At 41.3% G+C, this 16,118-nt stretch overlaps 1 protein-coding gene across 8 annotated transcripts in view; it reads left to right on the forward strand.

The window, feature by feature from the left end:
• Window positions 1–16,118, forward strand: part of CDC42BPA (CDC42 binding protein kinase alpha) — a 333,741-nt gene that overhangs the window by 300,555 nt on the left and 17,068 nt on the right. For 7 of the 8 annotated variants that reach the window (XM_067564840.1, XM_067564839.1, XM_067564837.1 and 4 more), the window contains 2 exons: window positions 9,860–9,983; window positions 11,402–11,519. In XM_067564840.1, coding sequence (XP_067420941.1) covers window positions 9,860–9,983; window positions 11,402–11,519 — 242 coding nt within the window. Of the gene's footprint in view, window positions 1–9,859; window positions 9,984–11,401; window positions 11,520–14,403; window positions 16,000–16,118 lie in introns of those variants that run through there. The other variant, XM_067564835.1, reaches the window with a different exon arrangement.

Here is a 16,118-nt window from a genome sequence, read left to right on the forward strand (position 1 = left end):
GAGAGTTAAGTATCTATTGAGATCCAATTATTGGCTAGCAAATTACTATAAAGTGGGATGAAAGTGGTAAAGAGGAGCAATATCTGGAAGTATGTACAGAGAATTTGCAGAACTCAATGAGGACTGTGAGTTAAATCAGGAGCTAAACTACCCCATAAAGAAGTGAACAAAACAGGTTGGTTGCTCCTGTACATCTCAGCGTCTTCCAAAAAAGGGTGTCAAGCAACATAGTATTCTGCAAGTTTATCACTTTTAAGCTTTGTAATTGTTTTTTTCATAATTAGTATAGACCATGCTTTATGAAACCAGCCATTAATCTTAAGGAAAGGAAGAGTTATATGCAAAGTTACTTGCAGTCAGCACTTGGTGTTGGATGAGCTCATGCATAGTGACTATAGGCACTATATGTTCAAAACCAAATAGAGCAGTCTTAGCCTTATTTCAAAATGAGGTTCCTGTTATTTGGTTAACATTGCTAAAGACCTAATCCCTAAGAGCTGGTTGTAAGAGACAACCTTGGTTTGAGTGATCACGAGCTAATTCACTTTAAACTAAATGGAAAAATAAACAAAAATAGATCCGCAATCATCACAAGTCGACACCTTCAGTGGTAACTTCAGCAGAAAGGCCAAATCTTGTTGGATATAGATCATCGTTAGAAACAGTCGCAGTGGAACTAAGTTGAGGTACATTACAGAGGGAGTGCACTATTTTTTCCATGCTGTATCTGATCTGTGCATGAATGGAGGACTTAACTCTCTAGAACTATCAATCTTGCACAATTCTCCAGCATAAATTCTGTTAAAATCTATAAAATAGGAAATCAAAATCAGGGGAAATGTGAAGACTGTCATCTCGGTTCCTGGTTCCAACTGCTATTCAGTATAGAGTTCCAGAAATGAACAGCTTGGTTTCAAAATTCAGTAAAGGTCACTGTTTACTTGCCTACTACATTATTTCATTTACAAAGCCTAAGCACTTAAAAGCACTGGGGAGACCTCATCTGGAATACTATGTGCAGTTGTGGTCTCCCAAACCTCCTTTATTGTACAGTATTATTCTATACTCACAACAGTAAAATTATTTGCTTTAACTGGTTACTCTCTTTTCTCTCTATGGATCAAAATTATATATGATTAACTGTAATATCTGATTATGATCCTACTATAACTCTTATTACTATTATTATTTATGTAGTATTTGTCACATTCTATTAATTTTCCAGTAAAAAGGAAGTTAGAAAAATCCTCACACATCAACAGTAAAAGTGCTTTAAAGTAAAACAATAACAAAAAATGTGGCTGAAACTTGTATTTTAGCTGATCATTTTTACTGAAGAAAGCAACACAAACATCTCTCAGCAACATGTGCTACAAAGAAGCATAAGAAATTGTGAACATTTCAAAACCAACTCTTTGGCACACAAATGCAGATCATCTTTGTTAACATGTTATGAAGAATGGTACTACATTGCTTCCTGACACTAATACAGTGAACCACAGGGTATGGTTTTTGGGGCGGTGGTTAGATATGTGTAAAAACGATTTCAAGCCAACATTGGAGATAATCTTGTGAAAGCCTAACATTTTACCTGTTTTTAGAAATCATTATTTTGAGGGAAAGGCTTCTAGATTTAAGCAGTTTTTTAGTTGCTCAAATCCTCTACTTGGGTCTTCCATGTTTAAGAAAGATACGGAGAAGAGCTCTTAGGATGGTCTGAGGAATGGAAAACCTGCTTTATGAGAGGAGATTCAAAGAGCTTGGCTTGTTTAGCCTAACCGAAAAAAGAGGGGAGATATGATTGATTTCTTTAAATACATCAGTGGGATAAGTACCAGGGAGGGAGAGGAGTTATCTAAGTTAAGTGCCAGTGTGGACACAAGAACTAATGGATATAAACTGGCCATCAACAAGTTTAGGCTTGAAATTAGATGAAGGTTTTTGCCATCAGAGAAGTGAAGATCTGGAACAACCTTCTAAGGGGAGTAGTGGGGGAAAAAAACCTAAATGGCTTCAAGACTGAGCTTCATAAGTTTATGGGGGGGTGGTATGATGGGACTGCCCACAATGGCATGTAGCTAATCTGTGATTGCTAGCAGCAAATATCTCCAATGGCCGGTGATGGGACACTAGATGGGAAGGGCTCTGAGTTACTACAGAGAATTCTTTCCCAGGTGTCTGTCTGGTGGGTCTTACCCACATGCACAGGGTCCAACTGATCACCATATTTGGGGCTGGGAAGGAATTTTTTTCCAGGTCAGATTGGCAGAGACCCTGGGAGGTTTTTGCTTTCCTCTACAGCATGGGGCATGGGTCACTTGCAGGTTTCAAGTACTATAAATGGCAGATTCTCTGTAACTTGAAGTTTTTAAATCATGATTTGAGAACTTCAGTAACTCAGCCAGAGGTTATGGGTCTATTACAGAAGTGGGTGAGTGAGGTTTTCTGGCCTGCAATGTGCAGGAGGTCAGACTAAATGATCATGATGTTTCCTTCTGACCTTAAAGCCTATGAGTCTATACTTGGAGATGACTTGGCACGACCAGTACATGGGGGGGAAAAAATCTCCCCTTTCTTCTTCGAATAGTGTCCCTGTGAGTGCTCCACTCCAGGTGTCTGGTGTGTCTCTGCGTCCTGGATCAGAGATTTCCGTCAGCAGTGCCCATCCAGATCGCGCATGCGCAGCTCATCTTGTGGCATCATTGGTGTGTCAAGCCGCATGCACGTGACCAGACCCCCTCAGTGCCTTCTCAACCATCCATGGTCCAAGACAGAGCGCGCAGCAGTTCTCCTCACAGCTCATTTTTGTGTACAGATAGTGTAGATTTAGCGTTAGTTTGTACTAGTTTAGTCAGTTATTACTTATTTACTCTCTCTCTAGTTTAAAAGAAAAACCACTTTTTTCCTGAGATTTTAACCTCCTAACCCAATAGAGTAGAATAGCTTTCCTCCTCAGGGGACTACTGCCATGCCTGGCTCCCAAGGCTTCAAAAGATACACGTCCTTTAGGGATGCCATGCCAGCATCAAATGGATATGCCCAATGCATCCAATGTCTCAGTGAGGGACATATTGCTTAAAAATGTCCCCACTGTAAAAATCTAAAGTCAAGGGCCAGAAGAGACAGGGATTCCAGACTCAAATTGATTTTAACAGTGAAATCTCTGAGACCCACCTCTGACCCTGGCCAGGAATCCTCACCTTTACCCGGTGAAAAAGAGTCAAGGAAAAGGGCTTTAACGTCACCCAAAATTCCACCAAAAAAGAGGAGTGTACTAACTAGACCAACGGTGGCACTAACCCTTCAGGTACCACTGCATTAACGGCACCGATGGAGACTCAAAGACCTGGTGCGGGGTTGAGGTCCAAAACGGAAATTACCTCCTCCAGCACAGCACCGACGAGACAAACCTCAGCACTGACTACAAAAATGGTACCGATTATGAGTGCGACACTGATCCTCAGGGCGGCACTGGCCACGAGTATGGCATGAACAGTGAGTGTGGCACCGACTTCCAGCTCTGCATCGACCGCTCCATCAGAGCTGACCCAGCTGATGGCACCAAGTGATTCCACGGCATCGACACCGGTGCCGGGGAAAAAGCATAAGGCAAAGACACATCATTGCCAACAGGACGATATAGGAATGACTTCCACACCTCAGTCACCACTATTTAGGACGGACACATTCCCACCTCCGCATGAAACCATATCTCTGCTACCATTCTCTAGCGGAGACAAAGATGATAAAGAGGAAGGAGTTTTCTCTCCCCAACACTCCTCACCTCATAGGCCCATTTTCACACCTTCAGGACCTAGGGAATATAGCAGATACCACAGATAACCGTGGTATGCACCCCCATGGTTTGGACCACCCATGCCATACCCAGTACATTGGCATAATTTGGGACACATGATCGCCCTACGTAAGGGGCTATAGCAGACCTCCTAACTCTCACAGGTATAGAACTGTATCCACTTGTTTGACCCAACTGGTTCTGGAATCTCCCCCCGAATCCATGGAAGAGGTGGAAGATGAAACAGAACAGAGGCTTCACCAACACCACACAGCTCTTCTTCATCGCTGGATAAAACCATAATACCACCCCCACCCACAACTGTGGATGACTTCAGGCAATTTAAAGACCTGTTTTAAGAGAGTGGCACAGACCTCAAGTTCCCTCTTGAGATGGTGTCTGAGACTCATCACAAGCTCCTTAAGATCTTACACACTCCAGTTTCATCCAAAATAGCCCTACCAGTGGACGACATGCTGATGGAGTCTGCCAATACCATCTAGCAAACCCAGTCACCATTCCATCGACGTGTAAAAGGGCAGACAAGAAATACTATGTCCGCTCCAAGGGAGCAGAGTTTCTCTTTACCCACACTCCTCTGAATTCCTTTGTCATAGAGGCAGCTCACCAGAGGGGCAAACATTCCCATCATGAATCCACACCACAAGACAAAGATTGGAAAAGGATGGATTTGTATGGTCACAAGGTATAGTCTTCAGGCACATTACAACAATGCATTGTCAATTATGCTGTGCTTCTATCCAGTTATGACCACAACAATTATACCAGGTTTATGGATTTTATTGAGGTAATCCCAGAGGAAAGACGAGAACTGTTCTCATCCCTTGTAAATGAGGGTCACCTCATATTGAGAACTGCCCTGCAGGCTGCCCTTGACGTAGCAGATACAGCCCCCAGAATGATGGCTACAGCAATCATAATGAGAAAGGCATCCTGTCTCCACTCAGCTGTCTTACGGAGGGAACTTCAGTCTACAATTGAAGATCTTCCATTCGACAAGGCCAAGTTATTCACTGGAAAGACCGATTAAGTTCTTCATACAATGAAGGACTCACGAGCCACCTTAGGAACACTTGGCATATATACCCCTGCAACAAGAAGGAGACAATTCAGATATCAACCATACCAACAAAGATATCCACAATACTCACAACAGCAAAGGCAATATGACACACAGCGAAAGAGAGAGACCACACAGAAGATGACAAAACCAGCAACATCGCAACCATTGTCATCTAAACAGCAATTTTGAAAATTTGGTCAAGGGTCTGAACGATCTCCCTCACCACCCAGCGCTAATATCACCTATCAATCAATTTGGCTATCGTCTATGCCCTTTCCGCAACATCTGGACATCCATTACATCAGACAGGTGAGTGTTGGAGCATCCTGATCATATGATCTCTATCTCCTTTATTACTATCCCTACCATCCAATCTGCTTCCCCGCCCCTTTTCAGGGACCGATCTCACGAGCATCTGCTACAGCAAGAAATAAAACATCTAGTACTTCTAGGTGCAGTAGAACAGGTGCCACAACAACACAGAGGGAAGGGTTTCTACTCCTGATACTTTTTAACCCAGAAGAAAAATGGAGACCCATTCTGGACCTCAGAAGACTGAACAAGTTTGTAAAAGTACTAAGATTCAGGATGGTCACACTAACAGCAATAATACCATCACTGGAACAAGGGGATTGGTTTTCAGTCCTCAATCTCCAAGATGCCTACTTTCACATCACCATACACCTAGCACACAGATGGCTTCTCAGATTCATCCTGGGAGACAATAATTACCAGTACAGACTACTCCCCTTTGGTCTCTCCACGACACCAAGAGTCTTCTCAAAGATAATGGCCCTGGTAATGGCATATCTTTGCAGACAGGGGATTGTAATATTTCTCTATCTAGAAGACTGCTTGATAAAAGCAAACAGTCGAATACAAGCCATACAACCTATCCAGCAAATGATATCGCTATTTCACTTTCAATCCAGTACAACAATTGGAATTTATAGGTACACACCTGGACTCAATATCTGCAAGGGCATCACTACCAGAAAAAAGGCTCACCACTATCATAAACCTAATTTTGTCAATAAGAAACAACCCTACTCTGACGACTTACATATGCCTCCAACTGTTAAGACACACGGCAGCCACTACTTCCGTGATGCAAAACACATTTACATATGTGCTGCCTGCAGGCATGGCTGACAACAGTCTACAAACCTTGTAGACATGGCCTGTTCAAAATACTTACAATGCCCAACAATATCAAAGCTTCCCTACTATGGTGGACCAACATGAGTTCTTTTATCCCGTTCTCGCAGGGTCCATCTTCACTTATGATCACTACAGATGCATCCCTAATGGGATGGAGAGCACATCTTTTGGACCACACTGTACAGAGCAGATGGTCATCAACCTAAGCACATCTACATATAAACTTACTGGAACTCTGCGTGGTATGCAACGCATGCTCACACTTCCTCTCACTCATAAAGAACAAAATGATAAAGATCATGGTGGACAATATCACATGCATGTTCTATATAAACCAATAAAGAGGGGTTTGATCCCAAGCTCTGTGCAAAGAAGCAACGAGATTCAATAAAATCAATGTAGCAGCCACATACCTACCGGTTTGCCAAAACATAACTGCAGATGCTGTCAGCAGACACTTCAGACAAAAGCATGAGTGGGAACTGAACGATGCAATGATGCAACACATCTTCCAGAGATGGGGTCACCCAGCCTCAACCTCTTTGAAACACCACAAAACTGGAAGTGTTCCCAGTTCTGCTCCAGAGCAGGTCTGGGGACCCAATTGATGGGGGGACGCATTCCTTCTGAACTGGAACAGAGATCCACCTGGAGTGGAGCACCCATCGGGACACCACTCGAAGAAGAAGAGAAGGTTACTCACCTTGTGCAGTAACTGTGGTTTTTCAAGATGTGTCTCCCTGTGAGTGCTCCACTACCTTCCCTCCAGCCCCCCACCCCCTTGCAATCCCCTCTACTTCGAAGTCTATCATCTCCACGGTAGAGAAGGAACAGAGGGGGTTTGGTCGCGTGCATGCGGCTTGTGGCAGGCATTGCTGACGGAAATCTCTGATCTGGAACATGGGGATGCACCAGACACCTGGAGTGGAGAACCCACAGGGATGCACTTCTCAAAGAACCTCAGTTACTGCACAAGGTGAGTAACCTTCTCTTTCCCACAGTTGTGGCAAAAGATACCAGAGCTTGAGTGTTTCATAAGAAATAGTCTCTTTGGAGCAAGATATGAATGAAGAAGAAGCTTGCACTGAGTTTCCAGACGTTTGGCAGAAGTACAATGTTCTAGTGATTTTAAACAAGGTCTTCCAAAGAAAGTTAGTGTGCGAGACTTGAGATCCTTTCCCTGGTCTTCTGAATGTTTTTGAGCTGTTCTAGCTTTCTTTGCTATAAAGTTGTATGATGACACCTTGTGGATTTTATTGGTGTTGAGAAAATGAATTCTATATTTTGTAGATTTTGAAGATTTTCTTGATCATGATACATTGCCTTATTTGAAAGAATTGATAGAAAGGTATTTTGAGAATGGAGTGTATTTGTTGCAGCTCTTCTATGAAAATGAGAAGAGCCTGTTATCATATGACATAATACATAGGTACCATATTGTGATGGGACCCTCAGGGTACAACCTGGAACTGTGGGACCGCTGTACCTCCTTAATTTAACTCTCCAGCCAGGGACGTATCTCGTGATGCTTTGATAGTGACAAGCAGCAAACCCCTCCAGGTGCTGTGATCACTCAGCCCACAACATGCAGAGACACATCCAGCTAAGTTGCTTGAATGCTTTCTAAGCCACTCATGAAGTATACAGAGGGAGACACCAGCAAATCCCCCCCAGATTGCACCCCAGAAATGCACCATCTTACACTGCTCAAAACATTCTCTTGAACAATGCAAGCTCATTAATTAGTTCACCACTTTGTCAAAGGATAGTGGACATGCACCAGGCTTAGTAATCTGAGCAGATTCCCCAAGCACTTTAGACAAACTCACTGGTAAGGATAAAACATTAAAATAAGTTTATTAACTACAGATACATTTTAAGTGGTAGGCATAAAGGACAGAGATGTGAGAAATAAAAAATAAAACCATAGTCTAAATTCTAAACTTTATCAGACTAAGCAAGATTTTATTCAAATAACTTTTCTCACCCCACTGGATGTTGTAGGCAGGTTACAGTTCTTCATACACAGGCTAAATTCTCTTCTCATCCTGGGAGCAATCTTCCCATTTCAAAGTCTTTGTCTTCCCAGCGTTCTTGTTGCCTTCCGAATAGGTGGCAGAGGAGAGAGGTAATCTCATGATGCCACCGACCCTTATTTTATACACTTAGTTCTTGTGCCTGGAAAAGCACTGGTCCCAACATGTCCTGGTGGGTCTGGCTGACTCAGAGAGTTGAATAATCCCCATTGTGTGGTGCTTGCACATCTGTTTCTTAATGAATTGTAAACCTCTTGTTTACAATTCCCCTGCTGGTCAATGGCTGGTGATGATTATTTAACGCCCATCTGAGTGTGGGTCACCTCCTTTCTTGCACTGGAGAATCAGCAGTGGGTGACTCATGGACACACAACATATTTCAATAACAGCCATATAACAAAATTGTATAACTCCATATACAATAACAATATACATATTTTGACAGAACAATGGGTTTCAGCAGATCATATAGTGCCTTATAAGGTAAGCTTTGTATGAAATATCACAACCATATACAAATGATGAATATGGGGGTCACCGAGTGCTACTTTGAAGTACAGTGCATCACACCCATAAAATCCATAAATCCAAAGAAGTTTTACTTATCCTTAGCAGGAAATGGGGTTACCTGAAATTGTCAAGAAATGAGGTGAGAAAAGCATTGCAACTGAGTAACACAATAGATTTTTCTCCATGCATTTAGGGTATTCAGAATAAGAAGGTTTGAAACAAATAAATATTTTAGGTAGTCTAAATACAAGACTTTTTCCCAATATTTATGGTAACAAGCAATTTCTTTTAATTTCTACCCAGTTATTATTTTAATTATTGATTAATATTTGCATTGCCATAGCACCTAGAAGCCCCAGTCAAGGATCAAGGCCTACTGTGCTAGACATGGTACACATGTGTAATAAAGGCAGTTCCTGTCCTAAAGATCTTAAAAATTAGCACGAGGAAAGACAGGTACATGAAACAACCAAGAAATGGTGAACATGAAGGAAGTGCAAGGTGACTATGAAACTGAGTTGTGTATTGTTATTCCATAAACAAAAACTATTTTAAAAAGAATTTCAGTTTGTCTTGCCCCCAAACTCTTAAAGCAAGAAAATGCCAAGCCATGGGACACTCCTTTCTGTACTTGTCCACACAGACTCCATATTTTCACAAAGAACTTCCTTATGCCTCCGCTGTTAAGGAAACACACTGCTCATGACACACTGATCTCCCTCACACTAGAATGCACAAATTTAATTGCAACCTCATCAATATTAGAAAATATTTAGAATGCGTATATGTGCATGGGTTAAACAGGCTGCGTGTTCTGTTTGGGGGGGAAGAATGAGATTATATTTAGCACTGAGCCTACAGTGGGACTGTTCAGTTGTAAGTGTTGCAGAATCAGGTTTTACTGATTAAACTACAGTTTTACAAGCTTTTTTGTTATGTTCATAGTATTTCTGATTACTCAGACATAACTTGCGTTCTATTTTTTTCTGAGAGTATGTGACTTCTGGGGTGAATTCTCCAGTGTGACTCTAAAGTTGATAGACTGTCAAGAGAACCAAAGTATTTTTATCCACCATTGAGGATTTTTTAATTTATTCATGATCTTACTGTTTTCCTATTTGGGTTTCTGAACACCCACCAGCTTTTTATGCTCTCTTACAGAGCAGCTGTCAGATGATTTAGGTACAAAAACTAAATAAAGTGATTTGTTCTAAATGGTTTCTTAAATTACGAAGAAAGCAACTTGTTGGAAATTTTTGATGTTGTTTCTAGAGGGAGATGAACTGGTAGTTCCTGAGACATCAGATAACAGCCGGAAGCAAATGGTTCGAAACATCAACAATAAGCGTCGTTATTCATTCAGAGTACCAGAGGAGGAGAGGATGCAGCAGAGGAGGTCTGTATTCAACCTGTACTTGTCTTCTGTACATGCCTGTAGGCCCTGAAGGAATGTCTGTGTGATGTCAGTGTAGTATTTCATTTGTTAGAGAAAGTTGTTTTCAGACATTTGTCTTTTCACCACTGTGTTTATCCTTGATGTATAATTTATATTAATACTAGTCTGGATGTGAACATGCACTGAATATTTCAGTACTTTGATTCCTTTTTAATAAAATATTTGTGTGAAACAATTACTGTAACTTGAATGCATGCCCCCACATACTGTATATACGTATATATATATGTGTGTGTGTGTGTGTGTGCATATACTGTATATATAAAGATCTATAATAAACATTTTACAAAAGGAGATTACATTGCTAATTATGCATATGAATTAATTAATTTCAGACTCTGGTTCTATTGTTTGTTTTTCTTTGTTTAGGGCAATACCCATCTCACCCTCAACAGTATTCCAAGGCACCTGTTTTTTAGAATGTATTACTTAACTAATGAGTGTTACGGAACTGTCATAAGCATGCTCTAAATCACACAAAGTCACCTGGAAGGTGGTGCTTCCGGACATGTATACGAAATATAAATGTCTTGAAAGGACTGTCATTTAAGCAAATATTGGCAATAAGACTAGTCCAGAAGTATCTGTAGAGTTCACACCATACCTAACTTTGATGTTACTGACCACTTAAGCCGCTTGAGTTCCTTTTTCCCACAACAGATTGCCAGCAACTGTGTTAAAACATATCTGAAGAAATGAATGTTTTTGTTTGCTACCAACTTTTCCACTGGAAACATGGTTGACCTACCACTTTGCTTTCTGTTTGGCTCTAAGAAAAGCAACAGCTGTTGTGCAGTGGTGCTAAAATGCTATAGTTCTTGTCTTTACGATTCCAAATTGCTTGGGGTTGTACCTTTTAAAACATATTTTGAGTTCTGAAATGAATGCATCTGTGCCATTTTTGGAGAGCTCTTAAAGTAATTCTGACCACAGAATGTGAAAGGTAGTGTAGTATTCTTCTAATTCTTCTTTTATCTTCTGTCCTTCATCTCTGCCTCCGTCTTTGCAGCACCAAGTCATCAATGAGCCCGCTTCTGCATCTTTTCTTGAGTAGTGTCTCAGCTCACACTGGTTGTGCAGTCTCTGAACCTAAGTAACTATTTGGATTTTCTTGGGTGCTGGCTATTAGCCTGCAAAACAACGTTCCTTTCTTCCTGCCCCTTGTCCCCTTTCCCCAGGCTGGGGGCTGGCATAGATCAGCATCAACAGCAAGGGTTATCCTTCTGTTTAATATGGCCAAATATTTAGTTTATGAATTTCCATTTTAAAAACAAATAATGAAATTATATTTATTTGATCTTTTTAATGTCCATCTTTCTTATGTGTAAAATATCTAAACTAAGTATTTTCTCTTACAGGGAGATGCTCCGAGATCCAGAAATGAGAAATAAATTAATTTCTAATCCAACTAATTTTAACCATATAGCACACATGGGTCCAGGAGATGGAATACAGATCCTCAAAGACCTGCCTATGGTAAGCAAGGGAGCAAATATATGTATCAACGAGTATAACTGAGATTGCAAATAAAAGAGAAATTACAATTTAAAAATGTTATATTTCATACAAGCAGCAACATAACTATTTGAAAATGGATATAAAGAGTCTATACTGTCCAAGGTGGAATTTAAAATGACATTCATAGATGTGATCTTAAGCATAAATATGTGCAAATACATACTGGAAAGGCAAATCGTTGATGGCTTCTGAGTTTATACTAGGGCCAGCTCGTCAGCCCAGGTGGGTGAGGTTCAGCTACAAAATACGTTTTGCATCTTCTTTTTTTATTTAATTGATAAACATATACAGCTTTAGGAACAAATCTTGATTTGATTTTAATGTCACAACTCACTATGTCCAGTAGTGAAATGCAATGCCAGAAAGTTTGAAGAAAGTAGTGCTGTGTGTGAGGCTCAAGTCTTGGTATAGCTAATTGTGCCTCAAGAAGCTGCCTTGTTACCATGGCAACCTACCATGCCCAGGAGTCACTTTATAAAGGCATTGCTGTGGTAACCGCAGCTTGGTGAGGCGATGCAGTTAAGCCTGGGCTGCTGAAGGTTTGCAGGTGGTAGAGATGGAGCATGTGCCCTGCACCGCCCCAACTCCCTACCCCATTTGATGAGCCTCATGCATGTGCGCAAGTAGCTGGTGCTGTGCACCGGGCCTGCCTCATGCTCCATTCCCCACCCCAGCCAGTATAGCAGCGGCTCCAGCTGCTGGGTCTCCTTGCTGGTGCTTCACTATAAATAAGGTAAGCTTTTTAATACATCAGACATTGGGCAGAGGTGGAAATAACGATTTTGTCATTTGTGCCTTATCTGTCAAAAAAGTCACAAGCCACCGTTAATTTAGGGACAGTGTGGGGTTTGGCCACTCATATGATAGTTAATAGCTGTTCATATGGCACACATTATGGGGAAAAACAACAACCCCTTCTCACAATCCAAATTAATGGGATTTGGACATGGGTCTCTGTGGAAATAAAGAGAGATGGATTCCCCCTCTGGCACTGCTGCTGCGTTTTCAGAACAGCAGTAGCATCTGTGGTGCCTGGTTTTGACTGCTGAATGGGAACGGCCAGTGAATCTTTCTCACATTGCATTGCCATATGCAGAGCCCCCTGCTTGGTCTGCTCCCCTTGTATAGTGGAACCATACAAGTTCTACTGAGTTTAGGGCTCAGGTTTCATCCATGCTGAAGGTCCCATTTTCCACTGCCTCTAGCCAGGCTGCTGTGTCTGCTGGCATCACTGAAACAGAGCCTTTTGTGTGAAAACTACCATTTGATTTTTACGTAATGCAAAACATGACAAACGTGTAATATACTTACATATATATAGCCACCTCCTCCAGCCTTTACTTAGGCAAAACACCCATTGAAGTGAATGAGTTTTTCTGGGCTATGGCCTGAATAAGGATTTGTTCATGTAACTTATGGGCATATGTCATAAATACAATGGGCTAAATGATCATCACTCTTAACTAACGTTTGCAGCAGTTAATGTTCCTTCAGAAAAAGTGGTGAAGATGATGGTAAGGCAGAAAAAGGATGTGTGTGAAAGTTCATTTTACCTCAGTTTTGCAGATGATGGTACTTTTTTATTGTGCATTACCATAAAGCCCTGCCTATTGTACATTAGCTCTTTTGGCAGTATTTGGCAATCAAGGCTGAGGAAAGTATATATGCAATGAATGAACTCTCTAGCCAGTAATGGGGCACTCTGAGAACCCTGATATTGATAGCATTTATAGTGAGATTAAGAAATAAACAACACAAAAGTAATTATAAGTCAAATTAGAACAGGCCAGGTAGTGAAATGCCTGAGGCAGATCTCAGGGAACTTGGCAAACAGCCCGTATTTATTTCACTAATAAATAACTGCTGGAAAATGGCTCCTTTTGGATTCCAACTTCAATTATTTTAAAAGAGGGTGGTAATTTTTTTGAGGGGAAGGGTTTAGGGTTAAAGCTATAAAGGAGAGAAAGTTTCTTTTGATTTTCAGCTGGAACTTTAAAAAATGCTTGACTTTTCTAGAGGAAGGAATATCTACTACTCCTGGAGGTGGTCAAAAAGCACTAGTTAGTCACCCTCAGTGGGAGGGAACCAGTAGTTGCAAAGATTATTCACCTACCCCTACTCCTAGAAGCAAAAATTGGCATGAGTGGAAGTGTGAAATGTTCCTTTATGAGCTAATTTATAAAAATACATCAATCCAGTATTAACATTTTAGAAATGCCATTGTTTTTCCTCGATGTTCCTAGTTCTAAAAGACTTTTAGTTCTAAACTCATTCTGATTAAACAGGATTTATTTTAATTAAATGGTCACATTTAGAGGTAGGATTCGTTTTCTAATTCTCACCAGTGAATATGACATTTTGGAGAAAATGTGTAACTTCCACTTTGCACTTAAAATGGATTAAAGGGCATTATATTCATATACAGTGTTGGACTTCTTCACTACTGCAGTTCAGTATTGAAGTTAGCCTTAATAACTCACCACTATAGGTTAACATATGGGCCTCAATGCTGAGATATATTACTTAGGTTAAACTGCATTTGACATTTGTTATTACAATAGTGCCTGCAATGTTACACAATTTAGGATAAAAATGATCAGAGTTATATCAATCACCATGTTAATCACCTGGGGTCAGAAAGAAGATTACCCCTACGAAATGCTGTTGCACAACATGGGGTTCTTTTACAGCTTCCTCTTGAGAGAGACACTATACTGAGCTAGACAGACTTTTATTAGTCTATTTTGTTCACACTGAAGTAAAAAGGAAAAAGGGGACCTCTGTACATAAAGCAATTTAAGCCCAGACAGTAATTCTCTGCGCTCCCTTTGCATAATTTCAGAATTTGTATCTGGATAAGGCTTCTTCTCCTGGCAGCTGTTTCCCTGCTGCATGATGCTGCAGTGAAGTCCAAAGACCTTATTTTTGGCATCACCGTCTGTTACCATACAAATGAGTGTGATGTAACAAATCAGATCTAACGTATAGTGACTTCACTGAAGGATCGGCTGGGAATGGAAGATGGGCTGGGAGTGGGCAAGCCATTATCTAAACTCAAAAATACTTGTAAGAACTAGAATGTGAGGTACAAAAATAAAGCGAAAGGTGAAAAGTCTGATACATGACGACGTTTTTCCTGTATGATAGTTCCTATCTGAAGAAAGGAAATGCCCTTGAAATTATTCCATTAGCTCATGGCTTGTTACGAAAATTTAATACGAGTATGTGACTCTGGAGTGCATAATAATTCTGATGTTGGGATTTTTTTATTCATGTTGCATAGATTGCACTTTCTACCTTAGAAAATAAAGTGTTAATGAAAATTATTTCCAAGAAGTAGGGAAAAAATTGGAACATTTTATTTTCTGATCCCCTTTTTAAAGCAGAACTAGACAAGCTAAATACCTTTCAAGGTTTCTACCACTAGGTGATGCACATTGCAAAGGCCAACCATTTCACAGCTAAAATGCATTTGTCAGACTGTTTTTATGAGCTCTATTTTTTCTTATCTTGAAAAAAGTCAAAGAATTGCATTTGTACAGTTTTATATTTAAAGTAAACAATAAGTGTCCTTTAAATGTTAGAATGCAAACATGTCAAAAAAAGTTGAAAATATGAAGAAACAAGGGCTAAATCTTCCACCCTTATTCATGTGAGCGAATCCTTACTTGGCTACCCCAATTCTAGATCAGGATCTGCCAGCATGGACCCATACCCCAGTATGAAGTGTCATTGAAGTCAGTGGGATGCTGCACAAGCAGAAGGGTCCTTGCTAGTAGATCCTGATGCAGGATAGATATTTAATGACGACGGCGGGCTTTGATTGTGAGATATGGAGACTTTTATCTCTAATGTAATCTAATGCAAAAGAACTGTTGTCTAGCATCTTCTTGGTGGCCTTTGTCAAATGGGTTGAGCTTCTAGTGGAGAACTGTCCACACAGCAAATACATCCACTATCACAGTTGGCACAAATTGTCACTTTCAGGAAAAAGGCCAAAGCTTGAACTCTTAGAGTAGATCCTCTAGATCAGTGGTTCCCAACAATTTTGGCTCAAGGGCCACAGATATAATTTTTGCAACCCTGAAGGACAACCAGTCTCCACCAGCAGCCCTTCTGTACCCTCCCCCCCACTACAGCCAAATGGAAGGAGTTCGGCAAGGAGGCTGCCTCTCTCCTTGCAGATCTCCCGTCCCTCTGGCTGCAGCAGAGAAACTGCACGTGTCCTGTAGCCCCATGCACTCCACCTGGGTCCTAGGCAGTGGCTCCCTTCTGCAGCCAAGGGGATGGGAGATCAGTGCTCCCCTCCTTCTGACTCCAGCAGGGACCCCAGCGTCTAGGGACCTAGGCGGAGCACTTTGCCCTGCCATAACCTGGGGAAGGGGAGCATCAGTCTCCCATCCCCTTGCCTGCAGCAAGGAGCCTGCGCCGGTCTTGTAGCCCCACGGCAACGGGCTCCACCTGGGTCCTTAGGCAACGACTCCCTTCTGCAGCCAGCAGGAGGGGAGCTGTGGGCTACTTTGAAAGCCCCCACGGGCCACTTTTCGCCTCCGGGCC

Source organism: Emydura macquarii, unplaced genomic scaffold, assembly GCF_026122565.2.
Source record: "Emydura macquarii macquarii isolate MOO-44397 ecotype Brisbane River unplaced genomic scaffold, CSIRO-AGI_Emac_v2 contig_2676, whole genome shotgun sequence".
Classification (NCBI taxonomy): Eukaryota; Metazoa; Chordata; order Testudines; family Chelidae; genus Emydura; species Emydura macquarii.